The 15,985-nt window shown below is 36.4% G+C and overlaps 3 protein-coding genes across 13 annotated transcripts in view; 2 read left to right on the forward strand and 1 right to left on the reverse strand.

Annotated features, from left to right (window-relative positions):
• The window catches only part of LOC120767306 (vascular endothelial growth factor receptor 1), a 68,378-nt gene extending 56,835 nt beyond the window's left edge, over positions 1-11,543 (forward strand). For 4 of the 11 annotated variants that reach the window (XM_040093212.1, XM_040093218.1, XM_040093215.1 and 1 more), the window contains 13 exons: positions 104-496; positions 2,148-2,299; positions 3,381-3,555; positions 3,628-4,097; positions 4,179-4,479; positions 4,544-4,702; positions 4,862-5,152; positions 5,215-5,694; positions 5,763-5,922; positions 8,405-8,640; positions 8,716-9,311; positions 9,563-9,713; positions 10,009-10,547. In XM_040093212.1, the coding sequence (XP_039949146.1) occupies positions 104-496; positions 2,148-2,299; positions 3,381-3,555; positions 3,628-4,097; positions 4,179-4,479; positions 4,544-4,702; positions 4,862-5,152; positions 5,215-5,694; positions 5,763-5,922; positions 8,405-8,640; positions 8,716-9,311; positions 9,563-9,713; positions 10,009-10,547 (4,103 nt within the window). Of the gene's footprint in view, positions 1-103; positions 497-2,147; positions 2,300-3,380; positions 3,556-3,627; positions 4,098-4,178; positions 4,480-4,543; positions 4,703-4,861; positions 5,153-5,214; positions 5,695-5,762; positions 5,923-8,404; positions 8,641-8,715; positions 9,312-9,562; positions 9,714-10,008 lie in introns of all 11 variants that reach the window. The other 7 variants (XM_040093221.1, XM_040093220.1, XM_040093222.1 and 4 more) reach the window with 4 other exon arrangements.
• Positions 11,544-12,030: 487 nt separating this feature from the next.
• Positions 12,031-13,727, forward strand: LOC120768526 (39S ribosomal protein L28, mitochondrial). The gene is made up of 5 exons (XM_040095255.1): positions 12,031-12,215; positions 12,394-12,828; positions 12,894-13,040; positions 13,104-13,333; positions 13,391-13,727. Exons 1-5 carry the CDS (start codon positions 12,195-12,197, stop codon positions 13,461-13,463), a joined length of 906 nt encoding a protein of 301 aa, XP_039951189.1. The 5' UTR covers positions 12,031-12,194; the 3' UTR covers positions 13,464-13,727.
• A 438-nt stretch (positions 13,728-14,165) lies between these two features.
• Positions 14,166-15,864, reverse strand: LOC120768525 (GDP-mannose 4,6 dehydratase). The gene is made up of 3 exons (XM_040095254.1): positions 15,625-15,864; positions 14,889-15,324; positions 14,166-14,786 (listed from the first exon to the last, which is right to left on the reverse strand). The coding sequence occupies exons 1-3, from the start codon at positions 15,739-15,741 to the stop codon at positions 14,206-14,208; spliced, it is 1,134 nt and encodes a 377-aa protein (XP_039951188.1). The 5' UTR covers positions 15,742-15,864; the 3' UTR covers positions 14,166-14,205.
• Between the last annotated feature and the right edge of the window lie 121 nt (positions 15,865-15,985).

Below are 15,985 nucleotides of genomic sequence, written 5' to 3' on the forward strand. Positions count from 1 at the left end.
ACTAACAAAATCATGTTTGTCACTAACCGCATTTTTGATGTAGCTAAACGAAACAAATCGCCTGTTTTGCATACAATATTGAATAATTCTGTTGTTGTAACAGCTGTGGAAATGGGTGTGGATGTTGATCTTAATGTTGACACAACTAATCTTGGTGATGGCAATATTGATCATGAAAATAAGCGTATCATTGGCGTTGAAACTCATAATAGCAATATCCTAGCAAATGTTGTGGGTGTTACTAATGGTGACGGTTACGTTACGACTCAAGCGACTACACTTTTTGGCTATAAAAACGCAAAAGTAGTTAACAATTATACAGACGACCCGCGCACTGACATTGATAATAGTGACAGAATTGTTGTTGAAGAAAATCATATTTATGAAAGCGAACCACATCGTTCAACACGTTTGCGCGACACAAAAAGACCGCTTTTAAAACGCGCTGCGCCAACAACTAGATGGCATAGTTCACGATTCCGTGGTGCGTTACGATGTAAGTTCTATATATTAGCAGCATATAACAGTAGATTAAAGCTACACATTTTCATGTAGATTTTTCGTACCCTTTTTTCGAGATTGTTGTTTAATGCACGGAATTTTCTCAATTAATATATTTTCTTAAAGCGCATGAGTTATGCTGGAAAATTATAGCTGTTTACATACTTTTGTTTTCCAACGAAATTTTTCAAACGCACAATTTATACATTAAATGTTATCTACATACATATGTACCACGTTTTAATTTCATTCGAAAGTTTTTGGCTTAAGTGAAGCTCATATTTTAACGCTTAAAAAGTTTGCGAAAGCTTTTGGCTCAAAAGAAGCTCACATTTCGGCACGTAAAATGCTCCGAAAGCTTTTGGCTTAAAAGAAGCTCACATGTTGGCGCGTAAAATGCTTTAAAGTCGTGCATATTGTATTTGGTAAGTAAAAAGGTTATGAAAAGTTTTTAAACTTGGGAAGGAAGTAAATGAAGAGTATGGAAGAAAAGCTGTAGAAAACTTATAAAACTGAAAAAGTATACTTATATATGTATTTTAATACATGGTATATGATATACTTCTATGTAATGTAACTAAGTGCCTAGCCTAGATCAAACAAAAAGCAAACTTGCAAACTCGCGAAAATTTCTAAAGCACAATTTTAAAGTAAAGATTTGTGGTCAATATGGTATATCAAAATCTTTATGAAAATGAGACTGAGACTCATCACAGCCAAAGTGATAATATGCTTCTAATTTGTAGTGAAATCTTCTTCTAAAATATTACTAAGGGTTATAGTAATAATTATTTTTATAATAAGCTTTAGAAGTTTAAGCTGCTGCTAAGAAAATGGTATTAGTTGAATTGAGCTTAAAAGATAGTGGAGACTATCACTAAAATACTGTCTTTCTGGTTATTTCCAACAACTACAATAGAAAAAGTTATGAATTTGTATAATTAGTAAAATTCAAGAGACCTATATAGCATTTTTCTAATAGAACTATCGTACAAGAGACTTTCGAAGCACACATTAAGCACAAACTCTTAATCAAATTATGCAATAATTATAATTTTTATACAAATATAATAGTAAATAGCTTTTTTGTTTATGAATTTCACCTAAATAAAGGTACTTTGTTTATGCATACACAGCTTTAGCTAATGGAGCTTCTTGTCTAATATAATCCAGTTTGTGTTTTTACCAACTGAGCTTATATAACATTTTCGAAAAACAAACACATCGGCAACTGGTGCTTATTGCTAGTATCATTTCATTTCTATCATTTCAAGCGCATCGAAGTATTTTTGCATTCATAACTAATTTTCACAACTGTATATCTGTATACCTTCATTAAAAAATATTCAAATTGCATTTTATTTAGTTTGTATGTATTTATTTGTAAATTGTATTGTATATTGTTTGTAGTGTTTTATATAAAATATTTGATTTGTATATGCTACGCTGTATATTATTTTTTCGTATTTAATGTATTTGCATGCATTTTGTACGATTTGTACTCCTCTGTTCTATGTATTATTCCCAAGTAATGTTGGCTTTTAGTTTTTAGTAACTTTTATTTGAAAAACACATTTACTTATATATTTACATAATTTTTTTTTTGCTTTACGACATTCATCGTCAATAAATCGTTATACAAATAGCGAGTACGAAATATATTGAGAAACCGATTATAACCTCAAATTCCCGTGGACATGTGAACGTTGGTGAAAATTTCACGCTGAATTGCTATGTGAAAATCGCCTTTGATGTTTCCTACTCAACAGAATGGAAAACACCGCCAGGAGTTGATGAGGTGAGATAAATTAAAGCAATAATGAAATATATAACATTTATTTTATTAAAATTTTGTATAAAAAAACAAGTAAGGAAGGGCTAAATTCGGGTGCAAGAATAAAAGCTTGGGAAATATCTTAAGATGTAAATCGTCAACCAGAGAAACAGAATATAAGCAATTTTATTGATACATATATTCTATATAACTAATACACTGACCGACACATGCATCATAAGTTTCGTTAGAAAAACGAAAATCATTATACGTAGTATATGGGATTATGGGTAGTATCGACCCGATTTTATCTATTAAATATTATCATGCCACATATTAAAAAAATGTTACCTGAGTTTCAATAAGGTATCTTACATACAATCATCAATCACATGGAGGAAAATAAGTCGGATGTCCGAAAATCCTGACATTAGTTATATAGGGGCTCAGGGGAGTATTATACCGATTCAACCCATTTCTGATACACAATGTTTCTATTGTTAGGAAACGATTATCTCGGAATTTTAATTGGAAATACCTTGCATTGACCGATATTTTCGGTCAAAAGTTAACTATAGATACTAGGGTTCACATATTCGGTACCTTGTGGCTTGAACAGTTTGGTGGGATTTAAGATAAGAAGAATTTCACGTACTAAATTTAGTCGAAATCGTCCTCCTGATCAGTTATAAAAGTCAAATAAAAAAGTCTTCCGTGCAAACATTTGATTCCGATGGTTCAGTTTGTATCGCAGCTAAGTATATGCTAAAACTCCGATACCAGCGGTTTTGACAAATGATCAGCTTCTTGGAAAGAAAAGGACGTGTGCAAAATTTCAGATCGATATCTCAAAAACTGAGAGACTAGTTTGCATATATACAGACAGACTCATAGACAGTCGACTCAGCTCATCATTATAAGATCTCCGACATTTCCTTCTGGGTTTTACAAAATTCGTGGCAAATTAAAAATACGCTGTTTAGGGTATAACAAATCAAGATGTATTTTGTGATGAGAACCAATATGAAAAGCAATACTTGTTAAAATACTTGCACCAATAGTATTTCCTTCAACTAAACACTTGTAAATATTTTATATGATATAGGACCGCATGATTAAAACTATACCAACATTTATAAATAAAACATCCACACATCAAGTCGGCGAGGCAAAATTGACAATACTAAACGCTAAGAAATCGGATTCTGGTCTTTATGAATGCATTTGCACGGACCATTCGAAAAATGTTGGACGCAACAATTATCAAATGACAGTTTTAAGTGAGTATACAAGCTCTATTGATTTAAGCGAAACATTTTTTACATAAATACTTTTAAACACATTATCGCCAGATCGCGATGAGGGCTATATCAACATTAGTGAGCCTTCCGGTTATTACAAAATCGCCAGTAGCGCGAATAAAAAGGTGCAGATCAATGTTAAATATCGCGGTTATCCGTTTCCTACGCTTACTTGGTACAAACCAGACAACACGCAAATTCATCCATCCAAAAAATATATCATCAACACCACCGACACTTCGATTACGCTGCAAATTGTGAATGCACAACTGGAGGACAGTGGTGAATATGTGATACGCGCCAAGAATGAATTGCTGGTGAAAGAGTTGAAATTCAATGTGAGCATCAGCGACAAACCCAAAGTAACAGTCGAGGATGTGTATGTGCAGGCTGGCGAAGAAGCACATCTACAATGCAAAGTGTTATCCTTTCCTTTCGCCGTAGTCTCATGGGTATTTACACCGTGTAGCATATCGCCGCGTTGGCCTTCGTGCAACAAGCGAATGGATCAAAATTTTAATGTATGCAAACTTTATTGATTTTTTTTTACTTTCATACCAATATTTTAACATAAATTTAACTTTATTACATAACAACAATAGTCTACACGAAATGCGCAACCAGGCGCAACGGCCGTTGAATATATACATGACCTATATTTTACGCCAGAAAAGCCGGGTATTATGCATTGTTTAGCAGTAAATCCGAAAGGTATGGGTGAAGGTAAAGGTCACGTGCTTATTGGCGACATAAATGAAAATATGACCATATACGGTACGGATGAGAATAAGAAAATTGCACGCGGTGATGAGGTGACACTCACGTGTGCTGCTCTCTCTTATTACTTCTCTGACGATCTGGATTGGTATAAAGATGGCGAATTGGTGGAAGAGGACAGCAGCAGTAAGTTCTATATTAAGAAAGCAATTGGTTTTAAATACTCATCACATTTATCTTCTTGTTGTAGATTTTGTCATCAGCAACTCTTCAAGCAGCTACTCGTATCAAAAAACATTGGTAATCGAAAATATACAAGATCGCGATCAGGGCAGTTATGAGTGTCGTGCACGTAATGCAAACAATCCCGATATGCAAGAAACTAAATATAGGAGCATTTTTGTTAATGGTAAGCTGGCACCTAAATCCATTTTTGTTTTTCGAAAATTAGCAAGATCACACCAATTTCGACAATGAGTGTGGCTTTCGCCAGAAGTTCTTGAGTAACTGCTTTACGTTTGAACAAAATAAATATGCGCACTTTTTCATTCTCTTTTTTCTTCTGCAGAACCCTTGGCTCCAATCATGCGGTATACCAATCTTGATGAGAATGATAAAATGGAGCGCAAACTAGGCGATGCTTTACAATTGGAATGCAAACCGGAAGCAATACCAGCAGCGGAAGTACATTGGTATAAGGACGATGTTGAATTGAACAACAGCAGTTATGTGAACATTCTAGACGACGGCAGCAAACTAATTATACAATATATCAAACCTGAACATGAAGGTGCATACAAATGTGTGGCTTCAAATCGTTTGGGGTCTGCCGAAGTGAGTTCGGCGGTTAAAATTACAAGTGAGTTTCATTTTAACCGCATGTAATAATCTAAGTAAACTCATAACTTAATTTGTTTGCAGATTTGCCACGCATGCGCGTCGGTTGGATACTCGCCATACTGTTCTTCTTCATTTTCCTTATTGCCCTGGTGATTTATCTATGTGTGCGTGTCATGCGCGAACGAAAGCGTCTGCGTGATTACAAAGCGGCCGGTTTGGCAAATTTCGAAGACGGCGCTGTGGAGCATATAAATCCAGCGCTGACATTAGACGAACAGGCCGATTTATTGCCATATGATCGTGCTTTTGAATTTCCACGTGAAAAACTTAAATTGGGAAAGCAATTGGGTGCCGGCGCCTTTGGTGTGGTGCTAAAAGCCCATGCGGAAGGCATACGACCAGATGAAAAGGAAACCGTAGTGGCTGTGAAAATGGTCAAACGTATTGCTGATAATGAGGTGATGCGTGCACTGGTGACGGAATTAAAGATTTTGGTGCATCTTGGCCCAAATTTGAATGTTGTCAATCTCTTGGGTGCAGTAACCAAAAATATTGCGAAACGTGTGTAGCTGAATCACTCGATTGTTCTAGATAACTTCATTATATTATTTTGAACATATTTTTTTCAGGTGAATTAATGGTTATTGTGGAGTACTGTCGTTATGGTAATGTACAAAACTTCTTACTGCGCAATCGTAAACGATTTATAAATCAAATTAACCCTGAAACGGATAAAATTGATCCAACCATTACTAAACAGAGGTTTTCGGATAATTTCGAGTTAAACCGGTATGTCCTTTTTTCTACATCGTATCAAATAATAGCTTATTTACTCATATATTTGGTTAAGATATTCATGTATATACTACATGGCATGCAGTTCAATAATAACTATTTTTAATAATAATAGAGATGTAAGATTACTCGTTTTTAGTTTCCATTATCTTAAACTAACTGAATTTTACTAAACAAAAACAAGTATTCAGAAGTTCATATTCATATATTATCATTTTTTACAGTCGATATTTGTATCTAACAATTGCAATTCCAATAGAATGTTCTTTATGTAATATTTCGTGGCATGGCTTTTTGTTTGCTTGAACCCTATGATTTTATTACTTCCGTTTTAATTCAATTGTGCAACACTAGCAAAACCATTGCCTATTCATAACACTTTTAGCGCTAATGACCATTTAAGAACTTGAATTAATTACTAACAAAGGCGTTAGCTTCGGCCGCACTGAAGTTATACTATTGTTCATAGGTGCATGCCCCATAGTATAAAATCGCCTAAAATTATCTTTATTTTGATTTTGATCGGTCTTTTTGAAAGGCAGCTATTTGCTATAGTTGTATACGAACATTTTGCCGATTTGGATCTGTCGATTTGAATGGCAGCTATACGTTCTGGTTCTAACTCAACAATGTAGCTAGTTGGCAGCTGGCTCTATATAAGAAAAGCAGGCACCGTGTCTGGCCAGTGTTTGGTTGTCGCTCACGCCGCGAAGTGGTGTCGCTGTTATGAAGCTGGCTGCCAGCTTGCTCTATATAAGAAAAGCAGGCACCGTGCCTGGCCAGTGCTTGGTTGTCGCTCACGCCGCGAAGTGATGTCGCTGTTATGAAGCTGGCTCTATATAAGAAAAGCAGGCACCGTGCCTGGCCAGTGCTTGGTTGTCGCTCACGCCGCGAAGTGATGTCGCTGTTATGAAGCTGGCTCTATATAAGAAAAGCAGGCACCGTGCCTGGCCAGTGCTTGGTTGTCGCTCACGCCGCAAAGTGATGTCGCTGTTATGAAGCTGGCTGCCAGCTTGCTCTATATAAGAAAAGCAGGCACCGTGCCTGGCCAGTGTTTGGTTGTCGCTCACGCCGCAAAGTGATGTCGCTGTTATGAAGCTGGCTCTATATAAGAAAAGCAGGCACCGTGCCTGGCCAGTGCTTGGTTGTCGCTCACGCCGCAAAGTGATGTCGCTGTTATGAAGCTGGCTCTATATAAGAAAAGCAGGCACCGTGCCTGGCCAGTGCTTGGTTGTCGCTCACGCCGCAAAGTGATGTCGCTGTTATGAAGCTGGCTGCCAGCTTGCTCTATATAAGAAAAGCAGGCACCGTGCCTGGCCAGTGCTTGGTTGTCGCTCACGCCGCAAAGTGATGTCGCTGTTATGAAGCTGGCTGCCAGCTTGCTCTATATAAGAAAAGCAGGCACCGTGCCTGGCCAGTGTTTGATTGTCGCTCACGCCGCGAAGTGTTGTCGATGTTATGAAGCTGGCTCTATATAAGAAAAGCAGGCGCCGTGCCTGGCCAGTGCTTGGTTGTCGCTCACGCCGCAAAGTGATGTCGCTGTTATGAAGCTGGCTGCCAGCTTGCTCTATATAAGAAAAGCAGGCACCGTGCCTGGCCAGTGTTTGATTGTCGCTCACGCCGCGAAGTGTTGTCGATGTTATGAAGCTGGCTCTATATAAGAAAAGCAGGCGCCGTGCCTGGCCAGTGCTTGGTTGTCGCTCACGCCGCGAAGTGATGTCGCTGTTATGAAGCTGGCTCTATATAAGCAAAGCAGGCACCGTACCGGGCCAGTGCTTGGTTGTCGCTCACGCCGCGAAGTGATGTCGCTGCTATGAAGCTGGCTGCCAGCTTGCTCTATATAAGAAAAGCAGGCACCGTGTCTGGCAAGTGATGTCGCTGTTATGAAGCTGGCTCTATATAAGAAAAGCAGGCGCCGTGCCTGGCCAGTGCTTGGTTGTCGCTCACGCCGCGAAGTTGTGTCGCTGCTATGAAGCTGGCTTCAAGCATTCTCTATATAAGCAAAGCAGGCATCGTGTCTGGCAAGTGATGTCGCTGTTATGAAGCTGGCTCTATATAAGCAAAGCAGGCAACGTGCCTGGCCAGTGCTTGGTTGTCGCTCACGCCGCGAAGTGTTGTCGATGTTATGAAGCTGGCTCTATATAATCAAAGCAGGCACCGTACCTGGCCAGTGCTTGGGTGACGCTCACGCTGCGAAGTGATAATATCTAAAAAATATGTTAAATACTAACCTTTTTTTCTAAATTGCACTTTAAATACTTGTAAATACCACTTCTGTGAACCATTTATTAACTGATTTATGTATGTCTGTATGTGTTTAACTATATTTTTGTGGTGCTGGTAATTATTTGTCCCTACTACTTCCTACTTCCAATGCGAATGATGCTTTTGTACTTACAATGGGAATAATATTTGTGGTGCTCATAACAACAACTATTTTATGCACTATGGATGCCTTGCATTTTATTTGAATCAGTGATGGAGTAAGATATGTTAATCTGGCATTTGCAAATCACCAATATGTTAATCATATGAATAATATGAACAATAATTATACGGCAAATAATCGTAGAAACTCCGACGAGGACCCACGCTCCGGCACACGTGCCGGCCGTCCCAATTCCACCGGATATTTGCGTCAATCGGATTTGTACGAAGGCCATGTGGATAGCTGTGCAACGGAGCAGACTGTAATGACCACAATACCGGAGGGTGCGTAACCGCATTTCATATTATAATGTATTTGATTTTAACACCGTTAATCTGTTTGTTATTTTTCCTCAACAGACGATGATAATGTCTTATCCAATAATTCTGTGCAACCTGCTTGGCGCTCCAACTACAAACCAGATAGTACAGAAGCCATGACAATTACCACAACACAGCTGGTGAGTTGGGCATTCCAAGTGGCACGCGCCATGGATTATCTGTCATCGCGTAAAGTGTTGCATGGTGATCTGGCGGCTCGTAATATCCTGCTTTGTGAGGATAATGTGGTGAAAATTTGCGATTTTGGCTTAGCACGTTCCATGTATAAGAGTGAGAATTACAAGAAACAAGGCGAAGCGCCGTTGCCTATTAAATGGTTGGCCTTGGAGTCGCTCAGTGATCACATATTTAGCACTTATACTGATGTCTGGTCGTTTGGCATTGTTTTGTGGGAGTTTTTCTCATTGGCCAAAGTACCCTATCCCGGTATGGATCCGAATCAGAGCTTATATTTAAAAATAAAAGATGGTTATCGCATGGAGAAACCGCCATATGCTAATAATGAATTGTATGATATAATGCTGGAGTGTTGGAGTACAAATCCGGAGAGCCGTCCATTATTTAATGTGTTGGAAAAGTATTTCGCACGTATGCTGGGCGAGGATGTGACAAATGTGAGTAAAAAAAAATTAAATAAAATCAACAACTTTATGATATGGAAACCAATACAAAAAAAATTACAAAATTTTTTGCATCCACTTTAAGAAATTAAAAAAAGAATGCCAACAGCTGACCTTTGATTAACATCCCTGCCACTTATCCATAACCGTTTTAAAAGCAAAAACTAATTGTTGTGTATTTGAATAAAGAGATGGATAAAATTCCTATAGACCATGTACTAAAAAATATATTAATTTTTCAACAGCACTATGTTGATTTGAATGACACTTATTTACGTGCGAACATGGATAATGCCAATACCAAGCCAACTGATTATCTGTCGCTAATGGGCTCACCAGACGAAATGGCACCGGCGCCACCACGCTATGTAAACGGCCATATACTGCCTGAAATACGTAAGTTTAGTTCGAACATGCACTTCACCCGATTTCCTTTATTTATACATACAAAAATCCTTTTTACACACATAATTATCTATTTGAAATTGTATATAAATGTGACTGTGTCTTTCTTTAACTAACCAGTCTTACATATTTCTATGTTCTATTTAAAATCTTTCCACCTACATACATACACACACATCTTTTTACATCTGTCTTCGATTTCATGCAACTAACCCCACACTCCGTCTTGCCTACCATGCGTTTGTGCATTTGTGTGCGTTTGTCCTTTACCATTACGTTCACCCAGGTATACAGCCATCTACTTCCGACGACTACTTAAATATGAGCATCGAAACTGGTACAACCATTTTCTCACCGACACGTCCCAAAGACTATCAAAATTCAAATGATGATACAAATACAACAACAACTTCTTTCACCTTCCCAGATAATACAGCACCCACAGCGCCACCAATATCACAACATTCCCCAACCTTAGTGAATAATCTCGATAGTCCAATCAATAAGCATCGCAAGAAAGAGGGCATACAACCGGAGGAGATACCAATGCTGACGGGCACACATCACAATTCCGATGATGGTGGCGACAGTCCAGAGCAAGACCGAAAGTTCGCCAAAAACATATTACAACAACATGTACGTGCTACGCCTACACCGTCGCCACGTCATCACATCGCCGAGACCGAACTCAGCGGCAGCGATAACTATGTGAATGTGAATTCACCGAAAAAGTTGAATAACAATGGTGCGAGAGCAGCGGATGCATTTTCCAATCCCAGTTATCAAATTTTAAAGACTGTTTCAAAGGATGTGGATAATAAATGAAGCGTGATCAGAAGAAAATCCCCTGTTTGGCAATTGCTAATATGTGCGCGAATGTAAAATTGATCGAACAAATATTGTCATGATTAGTTGAATTCGACTTTTGTAGTAACTACAATCTACAAACTATATTATACTACTACAAGTGAGGGTTAATTATCGAAAGTAAAATCAATTTTTTTTTAATTTTAATTTGTTATTATTCTGGGTTATTTTTTTAATGAATCTTCCTTTAAAGTCGATTTTATACATATTATGCTAATAAGTGTTCATTTTCATAGTCAAAATGAGTTATAGTCATAAGTATTGCATGCGATTTTGCTTATTCACAATAACTTGACATTTATTTTAACGGTTTTAGCTTTCCAAATACCATTGATCTTATCGATGAAAGCGCGCCAGCTTAAAAAAACGGTAACATTTTACATACATAATGCATTTATCTACTATAAATGGAAGAATAAAGGGTTTTTGGTCATATTTTATCCATTATTACATTACAAAATTAAATAATAAGGCTAAAATTACAAATGATCATAAATTTCAAACTTTTTAATCCAAAAACTGTATTCAGAATGCTTAAAAATCATTTATACTCCTAAATCATTAAAAGAAACACAATGGGATAGCTTAAACGCCGACTTGAATACTTATATATAAATGTATTGCGATAAAAAATGTTTGTTTTAATGAAGTATCCTTATGTAAACTTAGATAATTGTTGTATAATTAAAATATAAGAAAGATACTTTCCTCATTAATACCTATACGCTGATAAAATAGATTAAGTTTACATATTTACAACTACTTTAACTGTACATAGACTACTTTTAAATAAACTGTGCGTTTCATACTCATAAGAAAAGTGAGCGAACAACTTTTCAATGTGCTATATATAAATCTATTTAGTTTTATTGTAATAAGATTTAATTTTGTGAACTTGAATGCCTTAAACATTTTGCGCAGGAATAAAATCTACGATATATAAAAGTTGCTATATGTATGTTTTTAATCGTTCATTTATTTATGTATATATTTTAATGGTTGGTATTTAGCTGAACTTGTTTCGCGCAACAGTTTTTGAATATCCGTTACACCATGGCAGGTTTCTCTTTGTAACGGATGAATTCAAACGAGTATAACGTGTGAATGCTAGAAATGAGTATTTCTTCAGTCATCAATAATTTTTACACAATGTCACCCTGTGCTCTTTAGTGTTGGGAATTAAAACATTTGCAAATTGGTATAGCTCCAACTAAAAACAAATTGTTAGTCTAATATTTTAAAAAATCAAACAACTTCTCAAAATTAAATATAAACATTTATTACTTACTGATAATATTTTAGTAAAACTCAAATGAGTCTAATTATTTTTGTTAAAAGTTCATATTTGCTGTATAACATATATAACATATCTGCGCAAACAGCTGATTGTCATAGCAGAATCAGCTGAATGGGAAACGAAAACGAATTGTCAAAACGTGATTGATGTCTATCTTTTCCACTTTCAATTGGAATCAGAGTTCAAAATCATTTATTAGTTTTAAAGAAATTGTTTTTAACGTAAAAATTTTGTTTCTTGTGTTAAAATCAGGAGAACAGTTATCATAAAAACGAAATAGTTGCACACTATAATTCAAAAAATTAGGCATGGCACACGCCACATCGCAGGTAAGTTTCGAATTTATTGTGATAGTGACGCAATACAAGCAAATGTTTTGTGCCAAAATCTCCAAAAGAAATGAAATAAATACAATACTTAAAATACTTAGGCTACTGTGTTAATAATATTTTTGAAATTGTGTAGAGTGCTTGTAAGAGAATTTTAACGAAATTGTATTAATTAAAGGGACCTCAACTGCTGCACGGCTTTAAGCGCTTAACACGCTTCGACAAAGGTCTTGGTGCACAACTGCCAGAGGCTTACAAAAAATTCTGGCGCGAATGGAAACTTACTACACCAGCTGCCGTACACTATGTTCCAAAGACTGAACCCTTTGAACACGATGAAGTGACTGGGGCAGTAAGACCTGTTCAAAATATACCCTTGCCATTAATCGACACCCCTGAATCACATGAAGGAATTTGGGGTGGAGAGGCTGTTATCAAAGGTTTTCAAAAACGTCATCCACAAAAAAGGCGAGTGCCACACTTTTGGGTACCGACGCTACGACGTTCTGTGGTGCACAGCCAAGTGTTAAATGCGTATATTTCAATGGTTGTGACTGATCGTACCATCGATCAAATTCACGATTGTCATGGCTTCGATCACTATCTTCTGAAGGTGTGTAATATTTTAGTTGTGAGGAAATAACTTTATATTTCAGTAATAAATATTATAATTTTCAGAATCTTGCATGCGATTTGCGTTCTGCACTAGCCCTGAAGTTGAAACGCAAAATCCTAATGGAATTGAAGGATGGCTGTCCCAATTTATCGGATAATCCTTCTGAGAGAGCGCGTGTTCTTAAGGAATTTAAATGTTATTTGGATTCGGTATGACGTAACTTAATAAATTGCCCTTGTTTGGATCGTCATGACGTTCTGTATATTTTTTAGTATACACCAGAAGAAATTGAATGGTACGGTCATACATACGAAGAGGCCATACGTAAATTGCAAGCTCAAATACGCGCTGAAAACCCTATTGTACCCCATAAAGTCGAATTCCGGATGAAATTAATTGAACAACTGAGAAATGCAGGTATTAGCGAAGCTAGTGGTAGTCATATCAATGAAAAGTCGGCGAAAGGAAACGACGATGCTGACATCGAACGCATAACAAAACTGTAAGTACATTTTTATAACTAAAGATATGCGCTAAGTAACTATTATTTGTCCTGCAGTGAAGCACCATCCTCGCCTACATCAAACTGGTTGTCGAAAATAAACCCATTTGGCAAAAAACAAGAAACTTAAAGACTTAGTCTATTACTCTTATTCACTGTTATGCAAAAATTAATGTTTGTCAAACATTCTTGTTCTTTTTTTAGAATCAATGTATGTATATGGTATATGACCTTTCATCAATATTTCTCATTGAGTCATATTTTACAAAAATTGTATTGAAAGTATGCATGTGAACATTTCACATCGCATACTAGCAGTGCAATTTTGGTAAAAGGTAAATTTATACTCGACTATGAAAGTAAAATAAATCCAACTATATATGCAATAAATATATATATTTGTTTTGGAAAAGTTCTATTCCTGCCAGTAACTAATCCACTTTTTTATTCAAGGCTGGTCACCCTAGATTCTATTCTTACCTCATAAATTGAACAAACGAATGGTTTAAGCCAAAAAATAAGACCCGACTATGAACTTTATAATTAAATAAATTATTAGATTTTTACAAAAAGCTTTTGAACTGTAAAGCACATTTATTGCACACATAATACAATTGTTTTGCTTTGGAATGCAAATTGTATAAAATATATTTAAATACAATAAAAACACATACCTACAATGTATATTATGTAGCAAACTATAAAATTAAACAAAAAGTCAAAGGACTTATATACTAACTACATAAATGATTATGTATAATACAAATTATATACGCGATCCGTTGCTAAACTATATTTGTGCTTTCATAAAAAAAACGATTGTACTATCGTCAAAGTCACAAATAAATCACACTTAGGAAGCAATCACTAGTTTAGGCAATTGGATTCCTTTTCATAAGTTCAATATCCGCTTCCATCATGTCCTTAATTAATTCTTTAAATGTAACCTTAGGTGACCATTTAAGCTCTTGACGGGCTTTACTCGAATCACCTAGTAACAAATCCACCTCTGTTGGACGGAAATACTTCGGATTAATACGTACACGCACAACGCCGGTATCCTTTTCGATACCCACTTCATCAACTCCCTCGCCTTGCCAAACTATTTCTCGGCCAATGAATTTGAAAGACTCTTCGACAAATTCACGAACGCTGTGCGTTTCACCGGTGGCAATCACAAAATCAGCAGGCTTTTCCAATTGCAACATCATCCACATGGCCTCCACGTAATCCATTGCGTGACCCCAATCACGTTTCGAGTCAAGATTACCCAATTCGAAAGATTCCAATTGTTGATGAAATATTTTCGCTACGGAACGCGTTATTTTGCGTGTCACGAAATTTTCACCACGACGTGGGGATTCGTGATTGAACAATATGCCATTACAGGCATACATATTATATGCTTCACGATAGTTAATAACAATCCAAAAGCCGTACATCTTGGCGCAAGCTATAAAGAATGTAGAACAAATCATCAGCCTTCGCATAAATTCGTAAATCTTAAAGAATAGATAACAAATTATGTATTTTTATAAATGTTGAATTAACTTACCGTAAGGTGACCGAGGGTAAAACGGTGTTTTCTCGTTTTGTGGTGTCTCTACCACCTTTCCGTACAACTCTGATGTAGAAGCCTGATAGAATCGTACAGTTTTTTCCATGCCACATGTACGAACAGCATCTAGAATTCGTAATGTCCCCACAGCGTCTACTTCGGCAGTATATTCACTCAAATCGAAGGACACTTTTACATGAGATTGTGCAGCTAAATTATAAATTTCGGTTGGCTTTACCATGCTGATGATCTTCACCAAACTACTGCTGTCTGTCATGTCACCATAATGTAGTTTCATTTTCCCTCCTTGATGTGCTACAGGGTTGGCATAAAGATGCTCAATACGAGAAGTGTTAAAAGTACTAGCACGGCGAATAATGCCATGGACTTCATAGTTTTTCTTTAAAAGAAACTCCGCCAAATACGAGCCGTCCTTTGGTTACGAAAAACCAAACAAAATAAAATAAGATTGAATAAAACTTGTATAAAAAATGTATATACGTGGACAAAAGTATATGTTGATATGATGGCCAAATATTATTTACTCAGCTGAATATACATATGAAAACAATTCTTACTAAAACCACAAACTGAATGTTTCTCTTAAGCAGATATTCACATAATTATTAACCCTACCAAATTATCGTACATTGTATGTACATATTGTAGGTTTGAATTGTGAAAAACCTTAAGCAATTTTGTAAATTTGATCTTTACAGAACATAATACGAACCTGCCCAGTTATGCCGGTTATCAAAGCAATTTTCCTGCAATCGCCACTTCCATTTTCTTGTCGCCTATTTGGGTCGCTTGTTTGTTGTGAGCCACTTGCTTCGCTGTTGGATGACATTTCGTTCAACCCACTATGCAGATAAATAACCAAATAAAACCTATTTATAACTAAATTACTAACAGAGCGGAAACAGAATTGGCTGACTATGAAAAGAAGTTAAAGTAGCTTAATGGCATTCACGAAAATATATTGATAAGAAAAAAGGTTGCCACATTCGAATAAAATCCAAAATAAAAAGTACTTGATTGTGTATATTTGCCACAAATATTTAAAATCATACGGTATGTACTCTTTCACAATT

The sequence above is a fragment of the Bactrocera tryoni genome, chromosome 2 (genome assembly GCF_016617805.1).
Source record: "Bactrocera tryoni isolate S06 chromosome 2, CSIRO_BtryS06_freeze2, whole genome shotgun sequence".
NCBI classification, from domain to species: Eukaryota; Metazoa; Arthropoda; class Insecta; order Diptera; family Tephritidae; genus Bactrocera; species Bactrocera tryoni.